A 15,355-nucleotide genomic window follows, 5' to 3' on the forward strand; every position below is an offset into this window, starting at 1 on the left:
ACCCGTTACCTGCATCAAGATGTCAATCAGTTGTTCGAAAAATTTCCTTTTCTTCAAAGCACTGCCATCAGAAGACGTGACTTAGGCTTGAGAGCCATAATGAAAAGCAAAAAGTTAGTGAATGTAGCACAATCCAAGATGACGCACAACCGGCGAATGTAAACAAAGCCGTCTGACAGCGATGTGTGACGATGTATTCGTCCGCTCATCAGCGAGTTTCACGTAACCAGTTCTGATGTAACGACAAAATGCCGTAGATCATAAACCAAGGACCGCCTGTATCAAATGTAACGTAAAAATTTAAATGGAATGATATCAAAAACATGTTTTTGAGGAATAGCTGGAATATGAAATAACTTTTCATTTCATAAGATTACAAGAAAATGACCTCACTGGGTCCTTTTAGACCCACTGATGCATCTAAGGGTTAAACAAACAGCAAACAAACAGAACGTCAAAGAACTGAAAAGGTCTGAAATCTGAATCTTGGCACAGGGCTAACACATACCACAAACCAACAAATGGTCAAAAAATTTGAGATGTTTGGTAGCACTATGAAACACAAGGAGCAAAAAACACTGAGCTGAATGAAACACTCTGAGCTTCAACAAACATTGTGAGCTGCATGAACCTGTGAAAACTGCAAACTACACAAAACACGCAGAGCTACAGGTTTGAGGAGGATAAAAATCTAGCATTGGGATTCTTGAGAGAGGAAGATCAAACGCTTACACAATAAAGGAAATGACACTCAGAGTGAGAGATAAAACCAGATTATCTGCTGTAGAAGAGGGAAAGACAGAATGTGAAAAGAAACATCATAGATTCAATGTGGATTGAAATCACAAACTCGTCAAACGTAGATCTTCATGCAAGAACATCTTTAGACTCTATGTTCAGGAGAATCCATTGTTGTGGCATTTTAAGATTGAACAAATGTTAGAATTAGAGGAATGGCATGTGTGAATCAGATTTTTGAACAAACAATGATAAGATTGAAAAACCTAACGAGTCAACTGAGGTTATGAAAACACCAAATAATCCTGTGGAAACCCAACGGGAGCCCATGAAGTCCATATCAGGTGTTAATACCTGAAGTCCATGCCCTCCCTTTGTCTGTGCTGGGGGATGAAACCAAGCAGAAATAATGCCAACCTCGCAGAAACAAAAAAGAGTAGGCGGTTAAACTTTTGATACAATGACATCATGTACACACATGGACAAAATTGTTGGTACCCCTCAGTTAAAGAAGGAAAAACCCACAATTCTCACTGAAATCACTTGAAACTCACAAAAGTAACAATAAATAAAAATTTATTGAAAATTAAATAATCAAAATCAGCCATCACTTTTGAATTGTTGATTAACATAATTATTTAAAAAAACAAACTAATGAAATAGGGCTGGACAAAAATGATGGTACCCATAACTTAATATTTTGTTGCACAACCTTTTGAGGCAATCACTGCAATTAAACGATTTCTGTATTTGTCAATGAGCGTTCTGCAGCTGTCAACAGGTATTTTGGCCCACTCATCATGAGCAAACAGCTCCAGTTGTCTCAGGTTTCATGGGTGTCTTCTCCAAATGGCATGTTTCAGCTCCTTCCACATATGTTCAATGGGATTCAGATCTGGGCTCATAGAAGGCCACTTTAGAATAGTCCAACGCTTTTCTCTCAGCCATTCTTGGGTGTTTTTGGCTGTGTGTTTTGGATCGTTGTCCTGTTGGAAGACCCATGACCTGCGACTGAGACCAAGCTTTCTGACACTAGGCAGCACATTTCTCTCCAGAATGCCTTGATAGTCTTCAGATTTCATCGTACCTTGCACACTTTCAAGACACCCTGTGCCAGATGCAGCAAAGCAGCCCCAAAACATTACTGAGCCTCCTCCATGTTTCACCGTAGGGACAGTGTTCTTTTCTTCGTATGCTTGGTTTTTGAGTCTATGAACATAGAGTTGATGTGCCTTACCAAAAAGCTCCAGTTTGGTCTCATCTGTCCAAAGGACATTCTCCCAGAAGCTTTGTGGCTTGTCAACATGCATTTTTGCAAATTCCAGTCTGGCTTTTTTATGAGTTTTTTTCAGCAGTGGTGTCCTCCTTGGTCGTCTCCCATGAAGTCCACTTTGGCTCAAACAACGACGAATGGTGCGATCTGACACTGATGTACCTTGGCCTTGGAGTTCACCTTTAATTTCTTTGGAGGTTGCTCTGGGCTCTTTGGATACAATTCCAACGATCCGTCTCTTCAATTTGTCATCAATTTTCCTCTTGCGGCCACGTCCAGGGAGGTTGGCTACTGTCCCGTGGGTCTTGAACTTCTGAATAATATGAGCCACTGTTGTCACAGGAACTTCAAGCTGTTTAGAGATGGTCTTATAGCCTTTACCTTTAAGATGTTTGTCTATAATTTTTTTTCGGATGTCCTGGGACAATTCTCTCCTTCGCTTTCTGTTGTCCATGTTCAGTGTGGTACACACCTTTTCACCAAACAGCAGGGTGACTACTTGTCTCCCTTTAGATAGGCAGACTGACTGATTATGAGTTTGGAAACACCTGTGATGTCAATTAAATGACACACCTGAGTTAATCATGTCACTCTGGTCAAATAGTTTTCAATCTTTTATAGAGGTACCATCATTTTTGTCCAGGCCTGTTTCATTAGTTTGTTTTTTTAAATAATTATGTTAATCAACAATTCAAAAGTAATGGCTGTTTTTGATTATTTAATTTTCAATAAATTTTTATTTATTGTTACTTTTGTGAGTTTCAAGTGATTTCAGTGAGAATTGTGGGTTTTTCCTTCTTTAACTGAGGGGTACCAACAATTTTGTCCACGTGTGTACATCCTGATTAAGTCTTAAGACGATGGCTTGTGGCTTCCAGAACAGGAGTGTTTAGGAGAAGTTTGCATTGACGATTTAACGCTTTGTGTAGTCAGTTAAAATCTCCAGACTTTGCTCATGTTTGCTCTTACAGCCTCTGTATTGAATAACATTATTCACATCAGTCTCTGAAGACTGCTTCAAGACTCTTTTTTGAGACCTTTTTGAAGACTTCAACTTTTGATCCAGAATTGATTTTTGATGATAAGTCAATACAAATTATTAAAACATGGTATATAAGAGTTATATTGATGTAAAGCAAATATAAACACTCCAGCAAATCCCACTATAGTCTGAAAAAATGTAAGAATATATCCTGGTGTACAATTGTAGGTCTTAAAGGGTAAACAGGTGATGATCATAGAGCTGATATTCTAGCAGCAGTCGGGATGATTTTCATCTTGTTCAGGTGGCTTCCTGTTCGTCGTCGCTCTGAGACTGAGGATGAGACTGCACAGCTGTTCACATCTGTCACTGAAAATCTCTCTCGGTCTCTAAACTGAAATCTTTAATGAGCAACATGTTATTTCGTCCAATCATTTCTGTTTGTAAAGTCTCAGCAGATAGGCGAGGCAACATGTCACGTTTCATACCCGAGAGAGAACATAATGAGAGCAAGACAGCGACGAGAAAACAATAATTATGCTCATGGTAATACTGATAAGAGCTATTCAGGACATAGGAGGACTCCTTTTATTTTTCAGAACAGCTTGTGTTACAACAATAAATAGAGATTAAAACAAAAAGAGAACAAACAACATACTGTACAGCCAAGTCAACACCTATGGAGGAACAGACAGCTTCATTAAACTGGTCTGAAATAGAGTAAGAGACTTTAGAACTCTTAGAATTTAGTTTTCTGAGGCTATGCAGGTTGAAATCTTTCCAGAGAAGGTTTGTTTTCTCTGTATTTTTAAGTGGTAAAGTTTTGAAACACTATTACATGTTTTTTTTAACTGAAGTCAGCTCCAAGAAGAGCACAAAGGTTCTTCACTTCTTTTCTCTTCGCTTGAGCACCAAAAAACCTTTTTTTCAGTTTTATCTTTGTCAGACTGAAAAAACAACAATAATCCTTCTTTTTACTCAATGTATGAAACTAGTGGCCAAGAGCTGATCCCTGTGGAACTCCATATGACATCCTGCAGACAAACCCTTGTCAAGATAGAACCCTTGATAATGTAGGCATTCTGAATGTTCTAGAAACCCTGTAAAGTATTTTAATGATATTTATTTGAAGAACTTCTTCATCAGTTTGGTTTTTCAGGATGTGGAACTGAATATTTTAAAAACAGTATTAAAACCTCATATTTCAACATTCATGATTTGTTGCTTTGAGGTTCCACCTTCAGTCCAGGTGTTATTTACCGTTTGTCTTTTCTGCAGGTTCCTGTCCAACACATCGTTCTCTGGACTCACGGGTCCAATCCGAGTCCACCAGAACTGGTCTGAGGTTCTGACCTCACAGCGGTTCCACATCTGGAGCCTTCGGCGGGATGCGCTGGGTCAGCCCACCTGGGTGACGGTGGGCAGCTGGGAGGGAGGCCAGCTCCAGGTGGAGGACCAAGGGGTCTGGCAGGGGCCCAGAGTTCGCCATAAGGCCGAAGGGGTCGGTGGGAGGACCAGGGTCAGCTGGAGGGCAGGGATGCCAGTTGCAGGGAGTCGGGTTAGGGTGGTGACCCTAGTGGAACATCCCTTCGTCTTCACTCGGGACGTGGACGATGAGGGCAGCTGTCCGGCCGGTCAGTTCTGCCTGGACGCCAGCACCAACAACTCAGAGACTCTGGACCGATATTTCAGGGAGGTGGCGGACGGGAACGGCAGCTTCCTGCCGACAGACTACAGCAAGTGCTGCTATGGATACTGCATCGACCTGCTGGAGAAGCTGGCGGAGGACATGGGCTTTGAGTTTGATCTTTATATCGTTGGAGATGGGAAGTACGGAGCTTGGAAGGGGGGCCGCTGGACCGGGCTGGTGGGGGACATTTTAAATGGTCTAACAGACATGGCTGTGACCTCCTTCAGCATCAACTCAGCTCGGAGTCAGGTGATCGACTTCACCTCGCCCTTCTTCTCCACCAGTCTGGGCATCCTGGTCCGCAGTAAGGACACCGCGGCCCCCATTGGGGCCTTCATGTGGCCCCTGCACTGGTCCATGTGGGTGGGAATCTTCCTGGCACTGCACATCACGGCGCTGTTCCTCACGTTGTACGAATGGAAGAGTCCGTTTGGTATGACGCCTCACGGACGCAACAGGATGAGAGTCTTCTCGTATTCATCGGCCCTCAATCTGTGCTACGCAATCCTGTTTGGACGCACCGTCTCCTCCAAGACGCCCAAGTGCTGGACGGGCCGTTTTCTGATGAACCTGTGGGCCATCTTCTGCCTGCTGGTGCTGTCCAGCTACACCGCTAACCTGGCTGCCGTCATGGTGGGAGAGAAGACCTTTGAGGAGGTGTCAGGGATCCATGATGCCAAGGTCAGACAATAGATCAGAGTGAAGTCTTTGCTCTTCAGATTTCATGCTTCAGTTTCTGTTTCTCCTTCTTTTTATTCACTCTAGAGGATTTTTAGCACCTCAAATAAATCTTGTCTCCACAAGCTTTCTCTGAGTTGAGATCCAGGCAGGCTGCAGGAAACAGAGCTGCAGAGAGTTCTGTGATAATGTTAAATACGGTTTGGTAAAATTTCAGTCAGATAAGGAAAATGATCTAATAAGTAATTATTCTTGATAGTAAATCAGATCTGTATTTGTGAACTCTAACACTCTGCAGACTCTTTGTTCATTCACTCTGTGCTTCCTGAAATAATTACAGATTAAATTTGTTCTGTGGATCACCTGCCTCGTCCTAATTACAGTTTTAATTCAGGACTGATTGAAGCATGAAACAGGGCTGTGAGTGTTTGTGCAGCCGGGGCTGCTGGGAGCTAAGAGAGCTTTAATTGGACGTCCATCTGTGTGTGATTAGCTTTTTATTTTAATGTGCAGAGACTCTTAGTGCAGCTCTGCAGCTTCCCTGCAGGTCCTGCAGCCGTCTGAACATTATGTGAATGTTATCGAAATGTTTTCTGGGCGTTGTCTAAATGCTTGTTTACTCACGTCGCCAGGAAGCTGACATCCATTCACTTCCTCTTCGCATAGTTTACCAGTTTGACTAGCTAGCTGTTAGAGTCATTATACTTTTACAATGTTCTTTGAGAATCAGATGGAAAAAAAGAACCTAATAAAGGATCGGAAAATGTATAATTTTATAGAAAAAAGGCTGAAAAACATAAGCGCACATACATGTACGTACAGCAACATTTTGAGAGTAATTTTAGAATTCTCAAAGAGAAGAACAAAACCATGTAACTGAAACAAAACCAAACACTACAGTGTGTTTGTGTTCTCCAGTTAACCCTCCAGAGCCCAGTGTAGTGCCGGCGATACGACTGCAGATGCATGTTTGATTGGCGGCAAATGTGAAACCAGATCAGATACATCGATAATTCTGTCTGCATATAAAATCTGGGGAATCAGATGAACATTTCACACTTTGACCAGGTCTCAGAGCGCTTTTTGGTTGCAGTGATAGGTTTATAAAAATACACAATGAAGCGCACAAAACAAACATCTATGTAAACCAGATCACAGGAAATTGTTCAACTTTTTTACTAATTTGAGAGATGCAGCTATGCAGCTGTCCAAAATGGCAAAATTGCAAAAAAAAAAGTTCAACATGACAAAAAAAACGCAGGTTGTTAACAAAAACAGAAAATAAGACATCTAGAGATAACAAAAACAAGACATAAAACGACAGAAACAAGAGAAAGCGGTAAAAAATAGGCAGAAAAAGACAAAAACAACACATTAAATGATAGAAATGAGGCAGAAAATGACAAAAATGAGACACAAAATGGTAAAAACGAGATACAAAATGACAGAAATCAGATGGAAAATGACAAAAACGAGAGAAAATGACAAAAACGAGACAGAAAATGACAGACATGAGATGGAAAATGACAAAAACGAGACAAAAACGACTAAAACAAGACAGAAAACAACAAAAACGAGACAGAAAACAACAAAAATGAGACAGACAACAACAAAAATGAGACCCAAAATAACAGAAATGAGACACGAAATGACAGAAATGAGATGGAAAATGACAAACGAGACTTAAAATGACAAAAACGAGACAGAAAATGACAAAAACGAGACAAAAACGACTAAAACAAGACAGAAAACAACAAAAACGAGACAGAAAACAACAAAAATGAGACAGACAACAACAAAAATGAGACCCAAAATAACAGAAATGAGACACGAAATGACAGAAATGAGATGGAAAATGACAAACGAGACTTAAAATGACAAAAACGAGACAGAAAATGACAAAAACGAGACAAAAACGACTAAAACAAGACAGAAAACAACAAAAACGAGACAGAAAACAACAAAAATGAGACAGACAACAACAAAAATGAGACCCAAAATAACAGAAATGAGACACGAAATGACAGAAATGAGATGGAAAATGACAAAAACGAGACAGAAAATGACAAAAATGAGACAGAAAATGACAAAAATGAGACAGAAAATGACAGAAATGAGACAGAAAATGATAAAAATGAGACAGAAAATGACAAAAACATCACAAACAGGTTATGCTAACATGTTGTGGGTCATGTTCCATGCATCATAATTATTATTTAGATATTTAGATGTTGCTTAAAAAAACTGTTACGAAAGACATCAATGAAAAAAATTAAACCAGACAAAGGAGATTTAAATTGTATTTTAATGCTTTATTTGAGATTCAGTTTGGTCATCAGGGGGGTGGGACAGGAGAAAAATGGTATTTTAGGGGAACTCCAGACTTTTTTAGTACCTGACACATAAACCTGGGGAACAGTTTTCTGGAAGTTTAAATTCTGGAGTCAAACTGAGCCCAAGGATAAAGGATGTTAGTAAATTTGAAGGTAATAGGAGGGTTAATTGATTAATCAGTGCGATTAACTGCTTAAATTGAGCCATGTATGGGTTGTAGGTGTGAGTGTGCACGGCTGTGAGTCCATGTTGGTCCTGTAGTGGACGAGCCCTTCCTTTGGCTCCAGCTCCTCTGCAGTCCTCACAGGATGGAGTGATGTGATGGATAATGGATTTCTGGATAATGTCGTCTGTGTTCAGGGCCTCGCTTCATTCTCCTGCTCTGTCTGGTTTGTGCAGCTGCATCATCCGTCGCAGGGTTTCCGTTTTGGGACGGTGAGGGAGAGCAGCGCTGAGGATTACATGAAGAAGAGTTTTCCAGAGATGCACGAGTACATGAGGCGCTTCAACGAACCGACCACGCCTGAAGGAGTCGCCACCCTCAAGTAAGAGAACAGATGCTAGCTGCTGGTTCTGTTCTGGTCCCACTGGTAGCAGCAGAAGTCTGGTTCTACGAGTTCCAGCAGTTTCTGGGTCATTCCAGAACTGGAGGACATTTGGGCTTCAAAATGTTTGGAAAATCACCCTTCTCTTTTCCAGTTTTCTGCTCCATATTCATCAATAATAGGTATTGATTGGCTCAGCTTCCACATCAATGGTAGCATTTTTATTCCATGTTTTCTGTGTTGTTGCTAACCCTACTCTAATCCATGCTAATGTGATCTATTTCTCAGCAGTAGAAGCTAGATATTTAGCTAGCTGTTACTGCTGACCACTGATGGAAAACAGTCCAAAGAATGAGTCTGATCCTGATAATATGAGGTAGAGAGAGACGTTCAATCAAGGCTGACAATGGATGAAAAGATGGAAAATAGAAGAGAGGACATAGCTTTGATCTACACATTCTGTAGGAACACTGTTTGGTGATGGAAACGACAGAAACAAGACAGAAAACAACAGAAAAGAGACAGAAAATGACAAAAACAAAACAGAAAATGACAGAAAGGAGATACGAAGCGACAAAACCAGAGAGAAAAGGACAAAAACAAAACAGAAAATGACAAAAATGAAGCACAAAACAAAAACATCATCAACAGGTTATCCTAACGTGTTGTGGGACATGTTCCATGTCCCCCCAGAACCCCCAGAAGATGGCGGCGCACACAGTTGCTGTGGCTCAGTGCTCTCGTGTTCAGGGCTCTGTCTACCCAATTTCGTTGTTGAACATAACGATGACAAAGTGATTTGTGATGAATAGTAATTATTTAAAATATTATGTTGATTAAAAAAAATGTTTCCACAATTACAAGAGACATGAATGAAAAAATAAAACCACAAAAAGGAGGTTTAAATTTCATTTAAACTGTTTTATTTTAAATTCAGTTTGGTCATCAGGGGGTGGACAAGAGAAAATGGTATTTTGGAAGGAACTCCAGGCTTATTTGGTATTTTAAAATATTTTCAAACATTCTTTTCTCTTAGTCTGTTTAGATTTGGGCTCAGGACAAGAACATTTACAAAACTACTGCATGTTTTAGGATTTTAAATTATTTGAAATTTGATGGGTGGGATGTAAAATGTCCTCCGGTTCTGGAATGACCCTTCTGTCTCCAGCAGCTGATTGGCTCATAGATCACCCACCTGTCCAGGTGAGCAGCTGTCATGTCTTCTGGAGTTGGGAGAACATTAGTTGTTGAAGGTATAGTGTTGCTGTGTGTTGAAAGGCCGTAGCTGTTGAGAACGTTGCTGTCAGAGCTTTCCAATTATGACTGTTGGGATCGTTTGTTCTGGTTGCAGATTTTACTGTTATTCTCAGAATCTACTGGAGCATTTAGTCGTTGCTGTAGTAACCATGTGGCTGTGTGTTGAAGGACAGATCCTCCTCAGCTCGACGCCTTCATCATGGACAAAGCTCTGCTGGACTATGAAGTTTCCATCGACGCCGACTGTAAACTGGCGACTGTTGGGAAACCGTTCGCCATTGAAGGTAACAGTGTGTTTCTGTGTGGTCTTCAGTGCCTCAGTGACTATTGGAGGGTCTGGTGAGTCACAAACTTTGAGTTAGACCTGGGCTCAGGGTTGTTCAGCATGAAACTAATGCTACTGTCCAGTATAAACAAAGGCAGCAAGGTAGTAGGAAAACTCTGAACACATTCACTGTGGCATCGTTTTGATAAGCTTCTGCAGTGTCTCAGCATTTATTTCTGTCCAGAGTTGGATTAATTTTCTACCAAGATCTTCTACTGATGATGGGAGAGTCAAACCAAAGTCTTCTCCAGAACATCCCAACGATTCTCAGTGGGCCGAGGTCTGATCCACTCATTCTTGGTATGAGCCCCATGAATCCTGACATCGTCATCTTGGAACATGGCCAACATGAATCCACTGATTCAAAGACCTGGGGCCTTATTTATAAAACATTGCGTAGGATCCATACTAAAAGTTTGACTACTGAAATAGGAGTACGCCAAAAAATATTCTGATTTATAAAACTGTGCGTAAGCACAGCTGCACGCAATTCCTCTATAAATCACACACCAGCTGGAAGATTGCACAGGTGGATCCACCTCACATTCCGCCCACAACACACCCACATTTTACCATGAATGGTCAATGCAAAGTAACTCATGAATGTATCTGTATATAAATAAGCTGCTGATCCACGGCATTTTACACAGCGCCCCCTGCAGTCTTTTCACTGCTGTGCATCAGGATGAATGAATCATGTGTTGACCCAGGCCACCCTGCCACTAAATTTGTTATGATCATGTCCGATGTACAAATAATTTGTACACTGATTGAATGTACATGTTTTCGGTTCACACAGACAAATTCATTTTCACTCGGAGCCCTTACAGCAACATGAGTGCAGTCAGTTACGCCAATTACATTTGGGAAACTGGACATTGCTGCAAATTGCCGTTTAATGTTGGCCTGTTCACCCACAGTGTAAGGAAACCTGATGTACTGACTGGTCATGTTTATAATGTCATCCAAAACAGCTGGCATTATTGCGCTGAGGGATGGTTGTGATATCCAGACCTAAAGGACATCATTTAACTGTAGATCAGACCCAGATAGGATTTAGACAACAAATGTAACCTCATATATTCTTCATATAAAACACATACCTGTCAGCCACTTAAAGCTGGAAGGAGCCGGTGTCACCAGAAACCCCCGAGGCGTCAGCTCCTGTGTCTGTACCGGGATGGCGTGGTTTCGGTGGGTGGGTCGGTCTAAGACGGCCCAGTTCAGCACATAGATCCAAGAGTACTGCTCTAGGGAATCTGAATCTGCTTATTAGCCAGTCATCGTCATGGGCAAATCCCCGTGATCCCTAAAATCTTTCTCCATTCTTAACGTGATCTTCCAGTAACGCCAGTGCATCCATTGTGCCACATTACGCACAGCTGTCACCCGCTATTTATCCGCTTGATCAGCGATTGGACTGATTGTCACAGGCCTTTTCCAAATTAGTAATCAATCAGTGCCACTCACCGCTCTATATCATTTGAAGATGTAAGTTTGGTATATGAACATAGTTCTGCAAATACAGTCGTCGGCCGAATGACGCACTATATGAACATCTACAACAATGAGGGTTTATGATTATCCGGCTCTACAAGTCTAATATGTGATAACAATAAAGGTTTGAGATCAATCTGGTTTCAATTCACCACTTCACCCTCCGGCACTGCTGTTCCCTCTGTCTCCAAAATGTGCGTAAGCAAGCATCAAAGTTGGCGCACCGGTGCACACATTCTCACGCCAAGTTTGTTTTTAGAAATCACAACCTTTGCGTAGAAAGTGGCGTTCCAGCCCTGTTTTGTGCGTACGCACACTTTATAGATGAGGCCCCTGGTCATTCAGTATCTTCAGGTATCAGCTGACCTCATTCTTTGGGAACATAATGTTGCTGAACCTGACCAAGCCCAGATCATAACCCTAACTCCCACTAGCCATGATGAGGGCATCACTTCATCTTCCTCTCTTCTTCCCCTGATGCCTCCATCTGATGGTTCATCTTTGACTCCTCTGGAACCTATACCTACCATCAGGCATGGAGGTGGCAGTATCATTATACTATCAATTTAACTGACTCAAGTCTGAGAGAGAAAGATCACAAATTTAGTGAATCTGCACCAATTCTGCACCAAATTTGTCATTTTCCTGACTCGGTTCTTCGGGTTCTTGGTGGGGTAAAGTCAGGACTTTGGGGATACCAGTCTAGAACCTTCATTCCAGCCTGATGGAACCATTTCTTTACCATGTCTGATGTGTGTTTGGACTCATTGTCTGGTTGAAACATCCAACTGTGTCCAAGATCAACCTTCTGCTGATGGTTTTAGGTTTCCCTGGAGAATGTGGAGGTGATCCTCCTTCTTCATTATTCAATGTACTTTGTGTAAAGCTCCAGTTCCACAGAGCATGATACTGCCACCACCATGCTAGGTGGTAGATTTGATATTCTTGGGATTGAAAAAATTCCAGGACCTACCTAAGACAGGCGAAACCAGTCCTCAAAAAGTCTCAAACCAGGTTCTAATTCAGCCTAAACCAGTCAAAAAAAAAAAAAAAACTGTTCATAACCAGTCAGAATCCAGTCTGAAACCAGTCCTAAAAAAGTCAAAAACCAGCACAAAGTCAGGACCAAAACCAAACCTAAACTACTGCCCCCATCACTCTGGAACAGGGTAAATCTGGACTCATCAGACCACATGACCTTCTTCCATTGCCTCACAATCCAAGGCTTCTTTTTCTGAAGGTAGTGTCTACAGATACGGACCCGTACCCGAAGCCTGTGGGCTACGGATACGGCACTTTCCCTTAGCCAGACAGATACAGACCCGTACACGAGTCTCGCGAGTCAAGAAGCTGCTAACCACTGCAAACTGTTGAAAGGTAATCAAAGGTTAAGGTTAGGGTTAGTGTTAGGGTCAGGTTTAGGGTCCGTACCTGTAGTACCGATGCTACGGGTCCGTACCGCTAGCGTCTACCGGGAGTCACGTGACCAGATCTCGCGTATCTGATTGGCAAATGGCAAGTGCCGTATCTGTAGTCCACAGGCTACGGGTACGGGTCCGTACCTCTAGCAACAACCTTTTCTGAAGCCTTTTTTTCTGATCATCCTCACTGATCAGTGGTTTTCTTAGAGCTACAGCTGTTTTGTCCCAATCCTTTGACTTCCCTTCACATTGTTCAAGTGGAACTGCTCTTCCTTTCACTATTAAACAGCCGTGAGTTGTACTGTTGGTTTCCTACGATCATCTAAGAGTTTTTTTCTGGAAGATGATGGTTTTCCACTGTCCTTCAGATTTTAATAATGTGTTGGATGGTTCTTAACCTGATTTTAGTAGTTTCAGAAATCTCCTTAGTTGTTTTCTTTGCAATAACTGTGGATACATGTGGTCATAGTGTAGTGAGACTTGTAATGAGATGCCGCAACCAAACTGAACAAAGCAAAACACGGCCACAGATACAAGCTGTCCGAAGAGAGAGAAGAACTAAGAACTTAACCCTTCAGACAGACTGAAATGTGGCGTCCAGCACCCGAACAGAACAGAAACACACAAAAGGTCACACAAAACATACAACTGCAGATGTGTTTTTCTGCTTCTGGGTTTGCCTTCAGTTCACTTCAACTGAGATTTGAATTTATTTATTTAAAAAAAAAAACACGTTTCAAGAAGTTTCATCATCGCCCAGTCTCGACCAATCAAAGGAGAGGAACAGACTTCCTGTTACAGTTTGAAGAATGTTAAAGCCGATTCTTCTGCAGATGTAGGACTGAGAAAACACGGTATTTCTGAGTGTTTACAACCAGATTCATGCTCAGAAAATTCACCAGCTAGATCCCACCCTCTGATAAGCGTCACTGCTGCGTACATCAGATTAAATACCAGACGGCATATGCATCCTGACTGGAGATAAAAACTGAAGGAATGATAAGACACAAACAGTTGATTAGTCCCAGAGACTCCCCAAATACTGTCTGTCCGTCCATCTATCTATCATCTGTCCACCCATCCATCGATCCATCTACTGTATCTGTCTGTCTGTCTCTCTCTCTCTGTCTGTCTGTCATCCGTCCATCTGTCTATCCATTTTCCATCCATCCATAAGTCAGGAGAGTCCAACATGAGGCCCGTGGTCCAAAAGTGGTCCTCCAGAGGGTCCAATCAGGTCCTCAAAGTGTAAAAATTACAGAGAAGACATTAACTGCAGATTGTAAATTAGTAAAACTATAAATTTAAAATAATTTCTAGACCATGACAAGTTGTTTTGATCAGAAAGTAAAATACTACATTTTTGTAATATTTTGTGTTGTTTTCGTTGTTTTTTTGTCTGACGTTTGTCGTTTCTCATGTTTTTTGTCGTTTTGTTTCTCATTTTTGTCATTGTGTTTCCTTTTTGTCTCACTTGTGTTGTCCATTTTTTGTTGCTTTGTAACTTTTTTGTCTAATTTTTTCTCTTTTTTGTCTTGTTTCCTGTCGTTTTCTGTCTCGTTTTTGTCTCATTTGTGTTTTTTATCTTATTCATTTCATTTTGTGTTTTGCTTTATTTGTTTTTTTGTCCATCATTGTTGTGGTGTTTTTTGTCATTTTTTTCCATTTTTTGCTGCTTTGTAAATTTTTGTCAGATTTTCTTTTGTTTCGTGTTGATTGTCTAATTTTTTGTCATTTTGTTTATGGCTTTTGTTATTTTGTGTCTCATTTTCTGTGATATTTTGTCTTGTTCTTGTTATTTATTTTTTTTGTCTGATTTTTGTCGTTTTGATCATAAAATAAAATCCACTCTGCTTCAGTTCCAGGTGACTAAATGTTGTGTTCCTTTGCAGACACTCTGTGATCTGGATGAATGTTGATGACGTTTACTGATTATTGTAGACAGGTTTTGGCTCTGAGACACTGTTCTGTGTTTGTTTTTGCAGGTTATGGTATCGGTCTCCCTCAGAACTCTCCTCTGACCTCCAACATCTCAGAGTTCATCAGCAGATATAAGTCAGACGGATACATGGACCTGCTGCACGACAAGTGGTACAAAGTGGTTCCCTGTGGGAACCGAGTGTTTGCCGTCACCGAGGTTAGTCTGACCACAGATGAACGATAAACTGAACGTCTGTATCTGTGTTCAGACGGTCTAGACAGCTGCTATGTGAATTCCAGCGGTTGTACAGTTCCTTGTGTACTTCTATGGTTTCTTTCTGTAGCCAAGCAAAAATTCATTTCAAACTGCAGAAGAGCTTGTGAGCTGACCACGTTTACATTCTGTACTGACAGTGTTTGATTTAAGTACAAGTGTTCAGCTGCTGCCCTCTACAGGCCACTCAGGTACACTGACGGTCTGAGGATCCTCTAGGTCTTTCACCTTCTCTCTTCTCTCAACAGGTTGACAAAAATAAAAAATAATTTACACCACCAGTCACAAGTTTAACATTAACCGAATGATAAATCCAGCCTGGACATTGTTAATGTGGTAAATGACTATTCTAGCTGTAAACGGCTGATTTTTAATGGAATATCTCCATAGGGGTACAGAGGAACATTTCCAGCAACCATCA

General features: G+C 41.3%; 1 protein-coding gene across 1 annotated transcript in view; it reads left to right on the top strand.

The window, feature by feature from the left end:
- grin3bb (glutamate receptor, ionotropic, N-methyl-D-aspartate 3Bb) overlaps positions 1–15,355 on the top strand; it is an 80,378-nt gene that overhangs the window by 53,425 nt on the left and 11,598 nt on the right. Inside the window, exons 3-6 of the mRNA XM_051947535.1 lie at positions 4,272–5,364; positions 8,095–8,240; positions 9,666–9,781; positions 14,726–14,877. Of these exons, the coding sequence (XP_051803495.1) occupies positions 4,272–5,364; positions 8,095–8,240; positions 9,666–9,781; positions 14,726–14,877 (1,507 nt within the window). The remainder of the gene's footprint in view (positions 1–4,271; positions 5,365–8,094; positions 8,241–9,665; positions 9,782–14,725; positions 14,878–15,355) is intronic.

Source organism: Acanthochromis polyacanthus, chromosome 4, assembly GCF_021347895.1.
Source record: "Acanthochromis polyacanthus isolate Apoly-LR-REF ecotype Palm Island chromosome 4, KAUST_Apoly_ChrSc, whole genome shotgun sequence".
NCBI classification, from domain to species: Eukaryota; Metazoa; Chordata; class Actinopteri; family Pomacentridae; genus Acanthochromis; species Acanthochromis polyacanthus.